The 9,396-nt window shown below is 39.4% G+C and overlaps 1 protein-coding gene across 2 annotated transcripts; it reads right to left on the bottom strand.

The window, feature by feature from the left end:
• LOC307027077 (phospholipase A and acyltransferase 2-like) lies at positions 1 to 8,372 on the bottom strand. Of its 2 annotated transcripts, none has more exons than XM_079695279.1 (5): positions 7,238 to 8,372; positions 5,106 to 5,195; positions 4,738 to 4,840; positions 3,587 to 3,855; positions 1 to 2,457 (listed from the first exon to the last, which is right to left on the bottom strand). In XM_079695279.1, exons 2-5 carry the CDS (start codon positions 5,118 to 5,120, stop codon positions 2,329 to 2,331), a joined length of 516 nt encoding a protein of 171 aa, XP_079551405.1. In that variant the 5' UTR covers positions 5,121 to 5,195; positions 7,238 to 8,372; the 3' UTR covers positions 1 to 2,328. The 2 variants fall into 2 exon arrangements, with proteins under 2 accessions (XP_079551405.1, XP_079551404.1); XM_079695278.1 differs by having other exon boundaries at positions 5,106 to 5,178.
• Between the last annotated feature and the right edge of the window lie 1,024 nt (positions 8,373 to 9,396).

Here is a 9,396-nt window from a genome sequence, read left to right as displayed (position 1 = left end):
TTTGTTTGTTTGTAGCCTTTATTTGACCAGGTGAAAGCCCCTTGAGATCAAAAGATCTCTTTTTCAAGGGTGACCTGCAGGACATTAGTTACACATGTAACATAAAAACAACAGAACAACAATAAGGATGACATACAACATAATGTACAGGGTACAGTTTACAAACTCTATTGATTTACAGTGACAGGTACCATGAGTATCAAACAGCATGTCACCCAAACTAATGCTGTCAAAATTATCGAGTTAACGGCGGTAATTATTTTTTTGAATTAATTGCGTTAAAATATTTAACGCATGCGCAGAATGGCCCGCCCATACATCCCACCAGTGGCAGCGCCAGGATATGGCTGGGGTAGGCTACAGTCATACCAAGAAATGGCTGACCCCCACCATGAAAAATGATGTTAAAGTAAGCAAAATAAAGTCTGCCAACTCGCGCGGAGTAAATTGCACAGACAGCAGTTAGTAAGATTTATTTCAGTAGCCACTTGTCTGGAAATACAGAAGACTAGAAACGGTTTTCAAAACTTTTGTCACGTAGTGATCGTCTTCTGGGCAATCAGAATCAAGATAACGGCGTGGTGTTGCAGGAAGTCCCGACGGAGAATACTTTTTCTGTAGTACATATCTCTTTATAGATCGATTCAACATTACGTGTTGATAGAAATCAACACGTAATAAAATAAGACCCCACGGTTTGATCATTGATAGGTGTGTGGGCTGTCTTTCATTTTGACACACAGAACAATGTTATAATAAACATACATAGGCTACATAGTAGAGATGTTAAGATTCACCGATTCGCAACGTTCAAGATGCGAGTGCACCGGTTGAAAGAGTGCACATCGGCTACAGTTTGGGTTGAACCGGGTTGAACTCGCGATGCATCGATTGCGTAGCGTCTTTGCATCGGTAAAAAACCGATTCATTCATATAAAATCCCCTTATCTTGTCAACGCTCAGCAGAGACGATCTTTGATATTTGCTTCGCCACTACGGAGAACGAGAGTCTCAGTTATCAACACACACGGAAGTTGAGGAGAAAGAGAAACACAGCGCACCGAAAAATACCTACAAATCAAACGTTTGGCAACACTTCGGATTGTTCAAGAAAGACGGTGTAATAGTCATTTATGCTATATAGTTGACCGCAGGTCATGGAGAGTAATAAGGTATCCGTAGACCTTTGTATGAGGTATCTTTATTACTTAACAGGTCTACAGCCATGATACATAGATCCGTCCTAGACCTAGATGCGGACTTGCATACACACAGTATCACTCCGCAGCCGCACCCCATCAGTAACGTCCTGATGGTATATGTGCGCGGCACTATTACTACAGACGGTCAACTTGAAAAATCACTCGCAAATTGTTAACGATGCCGAGCCGCTTTAAAGTACACAAGTAGTACGAGGAACTTAGCGACGCACATAAAGAGGCGACGTGGGGTCTGCGGCTGAAAAGAGAAACCTGAAAGTGAGACATATGAGTTAAATCACTCAGTGAGGTGTTCTGTCAGAGAGAGGTGTTTAGCTTACAGCAGCCTGTGACGGCCAATAATAATTTAAATGTCTTCCTTACTGTAAGCAGTTATGAAATACCTGTTTGTGAAAGGTTATTTGTTTTCTTTATTGTTCATATAGAAACCACTGCTTTCTGCTCACTGGTGAGTTAGCCTCTGAGTGTTAAGCACATCAGGCTGGCAGCTGTATGGGCATTGCTCTATGGTAGCTGTTATTTGCACATTGTTAATCATGAGCAATGCATCCTTACATTGTTTAACTGTGAGGTGTTATACAATTGTACTCTGGAGAGCTTTTAAAGATAAAAAAATAAACGGCATGATGGGATGTGCAGTACCAAATATGTAAAGCACTTTTTTGTTAATGTATGATTTGCTGCATATAAGGAATAAAACAAAAATCCTCTGTCGTACCATATTGAAGTATCATTATTTTTGCATCGTGTTGAATCGCATCGTATCGCCCCGAATCGCATAATGTTGAATCAAATCGTATCGAACTGTATCGCAACAGGGGTGAATCGTATCGTATCGCCTCGCCTGGTGTTTCAAAGGTATCGTTAATGTATCGTATCGTGGCAACGTATCGAGATGCGCATCGCATCGGCCTCAGTGATGGAGATGCACATCCCTAATACATAGGGATGCCAGAAACTGACCATGATCAAATTCGAAAATCGGACATCCCTGGCGAATATTAATTGATTATTTGTTAAGTTTGACTCAAGTATCTTATATCTTCATTAGCAATTAACAAATATCAATGTTCTGTTAGCTAAGATCTTGCCTCGGGCAGCAAATTGTTCACCTGTTCTTCCAGGTCAGAACTAAAGCACACGCATAGAGCGCAGCCCCAACGACAGCTACTGGTGGGATAAACGAAGCCATGAGTATAGTCCCACCGACCCCCGCGGCCGCTGCTCCGGCCCCCACCTGCACAGGGAAACAACAGACACAAGAAAGTTAGTGAGCCGAGAGATTTTAATATCCAAAACTCTGGTCCTTTGGATGTAGGCCTAGTGTTAAATGACGTCCACATGCTGGAAAACACTGACTTTGTTGGTTTTAACTATATTTATTTTAATTCAGTGTTTTTTATATTTTTTATTTTATTATGTATTCTTAAAAATGGTTCATACATTTAGTTAAACTTACGTTTTTCTATTTGAATGATGAGGTTAATGTTTGGCCTTTAGAATTTAAATATGGTATGTTTTTTTGCGGGGGGCGACTTCCTCAACAAAGATAAGATCCACATTGAGGTTACCCTAGGTAAACTCACTGTGGATTGTCTGTCTGTGTGTCTGTGTGTCTGTCTGTCTGTCTGTCTGTCTGTCTGTCCGTCTGTCTGTCTGTCTGTCTGTCTGTCTGTCTGTCAGAAAAAGTAGGTCCTGTTGCATTTATTTAAAGCCTCAGAGACCTAGCATCCGACTGGGAGAGAGTGCGCACAAGCCAAAATCCTTTCTGAGTTGGTCCTAAAGATTAAATCTCAAACACTGTTGTAAAAAAAGAAAAAGAAAGTTCAAAACCTTTTGAAGCTTCTGCAGTTTATGATTTGCTACAAATTCTGATTTCTCATATTTTTTTACTTTATTCAGCGGTTTTCATTTTCCATCTTGTGCTATGTATGTTTTCTATTTTAGATTTTTTTATTTAGTTTTTAATGTGGGTGTTTTTTATTATAGGGTACTGTTATTATCAATAGTTTTAGTTTTCCATCAATCTGGCGCGATATCCCTGTCTACTTTTCCTTGTTGTAAAGCACTTTGTGCTGCATCCCTTGTGATGTATAACAGTTTGTTGTTATCATTTTTCCAAATATCAACTCACCTAAAACAACAAATAATGTTGTTATGCTGTCGAGGTTTTTCTATAGATTTTGTATTTCCCCAACACATTACATTTTTGATGTGAAAACATTTTGTGTTATTTCTTTTTCAGTGAGTTTTCTTTATAGCCCATTATTTGTATCAAACAAGCACAATTACTGTATTTATGTTTGTTTTACAAAGGTAATTATTTTTGACTCCAGCCCCCCCTTAAAAAAAGAGTCTTAACCGACCTGCATGGACTTTGCTTTTCCGTAGCGCAGATCGTTGGCAAAGTGCTCACAGTTCTTTTTAATAACGTTGTAGGGCAGCGTTTCACCGACCCTCGCACAGGCGTCCCTCGCAATGTCCTCCGCCGGGCGGGGCTTGTTCTTCTCGTCCAGGCTGTTATTGATTTCCCACTTGTCGTTTCCCACCACATCCCTCAGCTTCTCTTTCTTCACCAAGGCCTTCTCATTGGGAACACTCATCAAACTGTCGGCAGAGGCACCCTGAACGTTAGCTATGAGCACAAAGGAAAAGAGAGGAAAATAGATGTGATTGTGTGGTTTATGCACTAAATACTGTAAGATATTTTGTTTTTATGGATTATAAACAACTTCAAACAATGGGGTTTTTTTGGTCAAAAAAACGTAATGTGTCAGTAAATTAGGGCTGTTTTGTGTGTGTGTGTGTGTGTGTGTGTGTGTGTGTGTGTGTGTGTGTGTGTGTGTGTGTGTGTGTGTGTGTGTGTGTGTGTGTGTGTGTGTGTGTGTGTACAGTATGTGTGTGTGTGTGTGTGTGTGTGTGTGTGTGTGTGTGTGTGTGTGTGTGTGTGTGTGTGTGTGTGTGTGTGTGTGTGTGTGTGTGTGTGTGTGTGTGTGTTCATAACAAAACAGAAAATGTGTAGAATTAATTGAGTCGACAAGTCTCTTCTCGGACAGGACCCAAAGTTCATCAAAGTGTTTTACACTGAACAGAAGGCCGTAGTGACTGACATTACATGGCTCTTGCATAAAATGTCATTACAATTGAGTAAGTGTTAATTGATTGTGTAACATTTTTTTTCCTAAGTTTCACTCAAGTATCTTGTATCTTCATTAGCAACTAACAAATATCAATGTTCTGTTAGCTAAGATCTTGCCTAGGGCAGCAAATTGTTCACCTGTTCTTCCTGTCCATAACTAAAGCAGCCCCAATGACGATTGCTGACATGAAGACGAGAGGCGAACCTAGGAGCGTATGTATGTGTGTGTGTGTGTGTGTGTGTGTGTGTGTGTGTGTGTGTGTGTGTGTGTGTGTGTGTGTGTGTGTGTGTGTGTGTGTGTGTGTGTGTGTGTGTGTGTGTGTGTGTGTGTGTGTGTGTGTGTGTGTGTGTGTGTGTGTGTGTGTGTGTGGGACTCACAGGCTAAGGCCAAGTGGACAACAAACCCATCGCCCACATACACAGCCCAGTGGCGATAGAGCCCCCTGGAGATATCAATCAAATCCCCGACCTTTAAATCATTCTTGGAATAAAACAGACAGAACAAGTGTTTGACTTTGCAACTGACTTTTTTTTGGCAACAACTGCAGTTCATTGTGACATGACAGGACCCTCTGTGTTAAACTAAGATAAGATAAGACTTATATTGGGCTAAATAAATACGTATCTTTTGACACACACTATACGATGCATAATGACACATCATTGCATAAGAGACACAAAACATGTTTTTAAAAACCCACTATGGTTTGATTATATATTTTCTGATGAAGTGATTATTTCCTTACCTCTGTCGGCGCCATGTCAGCGTTTATTTCACCTGGTTTCCACTGCTTTGTTTTCTTTGGTGACTTGCAGCACCTGTAGGACAAATTATTCTATTTTTTGCTACAAATGTTGTTTGTTAGCTCAAAGGGGAAATTACTAGAGCCAGTGGTGGAAGAAGTAAAACTGTAAAAGTCCTTCATTCATAATCTTACTTTGGTCAAATTACAAAAGTATTGCCATCAAAATGTACTTAAAGTGTACACTTGCTGGATATTCAACCCATAACTTTATGGCAGTATATTTCTTAGTTTCTGTTAGCGACGTGCAGTCAGGGGAGGCAGAGCCTCCCCTGTCATACTCCAATGTAACGGGAAAACAACTATTTAACTATTTATTTATTTATTTATTACTAAATAGTAATAATAATAAAATGTCTCCACTGATCTAAGTTGTAAGTGTGATTTATGTATGATTCCAATCGCTTTTTAAAGTCAAAATCAGCAAATGCCGAGCTCCGCTACAACTACGGGTAGCGATGAGAAGAGAGGCAGGGACGAGCTCTACCTCTCGTAAGCCCACAGTAACTTGCTGGAGCGCGGGCACTAAGCGCATGCCTGTTACCATCTCACTGTAGGTCACAAATGTAATGTTTGTAGATCCCTTTATTACATTTATCCTCGCCATCCATAGTCTCTAAATAACTTATTTAACGTATATATGATATTTAGGCTCGCTGCTCTCATCATACAACGGCAATGAAAAAAGCACCAGGAGAGGCAGCCATAACCTCTGCCGCACTGAAGGGGGCGCACATGAGCCCACAGGTTCTTGTTGCTACTGTTATTCTACGCAGAGACGGTAGACGCAAACAACAAACTAAACTTTTGAAACTACAGGAAGATAAGGAGGACTTTTACAAAAAATTAATAGAGATTGTTTTCCAGAAGGAGAGCATGGACTTCATCTTCAAGTCAAGGTAAGACCACAATTGTAATGAAAATGGGATCTTACTAAGAGAGAACAATCCAATATTTAGATTTTGGGTATCCTTTTGTTGAATGTTCTGTTTAAAATGAATCGAAGCATCAGACTAAAAAAGCTTTTGAAAATAACCGAATATTTCGATTAAGGTCAAAATATAATATTTGTAAATCTGACTCTGAAAGAGTCAGTGCCTCACCAGCCATGAACCTCACTGCACGTCACTGGTTTATGTATATCTTGTATTTTCGAATGATCCCAATCCCAAGTAACTAGTAAAATATTGGTTTCCAAATAAAATAAAAATACTTAAGTAAAGTGTCCCAAAATTGTACTTAAGTACAATTCTTGAGTAAATGTACTTCACTACAATACAGCACTTGTATAGAGAAAAGCATTATTTATATAATACTCACATTTGGATTATTTTAATACTGCATAATATAATATATAAAAAGATAATGTGTTGCATTAAATATACATTAATATTTACACCTGACCAAGCTAAAACTAATACAGCCAAAAGTAAGTATAACGGGAAAATCCTATCTTTGTGAAGGTTATCATTTAAAAATAGGATGCGTTTTAAAGAGGCATCTTCTTTTTCAGGTGTTCATCATTTTGGAAATTGGAGGCTGTCATTTGAGATGCTGTTGACTGTATCAGAATCAGAAACTGGTTTATTGCCAAGTAGGTTTACACATACCAGGAATTTTCCTTGGTGTGTGTCGTGCTTACATAACACAGTTACATGAGCCTGTGTCCTAAGATTTGTATCGTCATAACTGTAGCTATGCACGTATGACCAATAAAAGCCTTCAACCTTAAACAGTTCATTACATTATACTGACAGTCATTGTTGTTGTTGTGTAGCCCACGCCCTACGTCAGTCAACAGCACCATACACTACAGCCTCCAAAACGATTATAATGTTAAATCAACACATCTGTTAAGGTTAATATAACATTCATAAAGGTCAAGATTATTGAGGAGCTGTTGTTTTATAATGTCATAGTTTTAACTTTATGATAAACTGACGAGCTTGTATGGACCGTTTATTGTCAAAATGTCTCAAAAAGTATTTGCCATGAGAGAAAAGTGTGTGTTCCCCCCCCCCCCCCCCGTCTTTCTAGATGCTAACGCTTATTTTACTGAAAGACAGTGCTCTTACCTTTAAACGTAAGCTTTGTCAGATGTCGGAGGCGAGGCCCGAACCAAACCGATACTGAAAGCAGAGCTCAGCGGTTAGAAAATAAGATGAGATGGACCTTTATTAATCTCCGTGGGGACATTCAGTAGTTCAAACAGCAACAGGGTAAGGCAAGGCAAGTTTATTTTTATAGCACCTTTCAACACAAGGCAATTCAAAGTGTGAATTACAAAAATGAATGACTGCTGTACACACACCTCCTGTCTGCGTCACACACTTCCTGTCTGCGTCACACACTTCCTGTCTGCCTCACATGCTTCCTGTCTGCGTCACACGCTTCCTGTCTGCGTGACACAACTGACACATCGCCATGGAGACGCTGACTTGACGAACGATTGGACAGAAAACTTTGCTTTGACTTGAACTGATGAGACGTTCACTGATGCCGCCGCTTCGCCACTGTTTGATTTTTTAGAGTTTATTTTCTTCATGAAGCTTAGCTGCTGCTTTTTTAACTTCCTGTTGATGCTTTGTCTCACTTTAGCCTGTTTTAATATGAATTATTCAAGTTTAATCCTCTGTCTTTCCTTCTTACTGTTATTTCTCCTGAAAATCCACATGCTGAGAATAGAGATGTCTGCACAGTAAATGTCCTGAACACGCCAGAGGTAGAAGAAGTATTAAAACCTCAAGTTAAAGTCCTGCATTCAAAATGGAGCTTTGGTTCAAATACAAAAGTATTAGCATTCAAATATAACTACACTTAACTTAAATAAATACTTGAGTCCCATATCTGATAAAGCACTTTTCACCAGTGATAAGCCTACGTGCTGCATTCAAGAACTCTATATATTTTACAGTGAATCATTCATTTGCAGCATTTCTCTGCTTCTTCTTAAACAGAGAGGAAGTGAACCTTTTCAAAATGTGAGCAGACATGATGATTCTCCTCTCTGCTGGTTTGTTTAGCCCTCCTGTTGTCTTCGGGTCAAATCTGACCGATTAACTACTTTCATCAATCATAACCTTTTTTGTTTTACATTCGATTGCATTAAGGCTTCATGATATCCTTCACAGTAGACATTTGAACATATCAAATAGCTGATCACCACTTTCATTGAATTTTGGATGATTTAGTCAACTTTGTAACACCCATGGTGTTAGTAACCATCCGGATCAAATAACACACAAACACACACACACACACACACACACACACACACACACACACACACACACACACACACACACACACACACACACACACACACACACACACACACACACACACACACACACACACACACACACACACACACACACACACACACACAGGAGCTCACCAACAGTCACACGTACACTGTGTATCGTGCTGCATTCAGGACCTGTTTTTAAAAGCAAATATACGTAATGTGTTTTTGAAATATTACAGTGCTTCATTGATGGATTATAAGGAGCAAACGTGTCAAGGCCTGCCTTTGGCCTTCTTCTGTATAATGTCTCTTTAATAGAAACATACCAACCAGGAAAAGACTCAAAACGTCTACAAAGAAACATGAATAGACTACAAAGAGACACAAAATGACCGCAAAAAAGACTGAAAGTGAAAACAAAGATATAACAATGAACACAAATAGGCCCAGAATTATTATTAAAAAAACTGCAGAGAGACACAATGACCACAAAGACACATAAAACGACTAAAGGTCTCACAAAACAACAACACAAAGAGACGAAACAACTAACAGAACAATTTGACACATTTCCCGCTCTTATGTGCCCATCCCCCCACATGGATCACACCTGGCACACGCAATACATGTTCAGTGTCTATTCTTTGTATATTTACTGCAGTTTTTCATGTATACCAGTAGTCTGATACAATATTTACAGTTTGAAAGGGTGTTAAATGAAATGTGGTGATGATTAATGTTTTTTGTGTTAATGTAATAGCTGTTAAAACAGGACCGGTCAAATGTGAACGCGAACACCAGAGTAAGGAATCAGCTTCCAGTTTGTGTTCGGACGGCAGACACCCTATCCGTTTTTAAGAGTGCGCTTAAGACCTTCCTTTTTGATAAAGCTTATAGTTAGGGCTGATTAGATTCAGCCCCTAGTTTTGCTGATATAGGCTTAGTTTGTCGGGGGACATCTTACTTCTTCCTTCTCTCTCTCTGTCT

The sequence above is a fragment of the Notothenia rossii genome (assembly GCF_949606895.1).
Source record: "Notothenia rossii genome assembly, contig: scaffold_340, whole genome shotgun sequence".
Classification (NCBI taxonomy): domain Eukaryota; kingdom Metazoa; phylum Chordata; class Actinopteri; order Perciformes; family Nototheniidae; genus Notothenia; species Notothenia rossii.
This window is presented reverse-complemented; position numbering and strand designations above follow the sequence as displayed.

Excerpts from the sequence above, each read along its gene's own strand:
- LOC307027077 (XM_079695279.1), bottom strand. Across the intron at positions 3,856-4,737 it reads TGTCCACTTGGCCTTAGCCT|CTAACGTTCAGGGTGCCTCT; the intron begins GTGAGTCCCACA and ends TTGTGCTCATAG. Across the intron at positions 2,458-3,586 it reads GAAAAGCAAAGTCCATGCAG|GTGGGGGCCGGAGCAGCGGC; the intron begins GTCGGTTAAGAC and ends TTCCCTGTGCAG.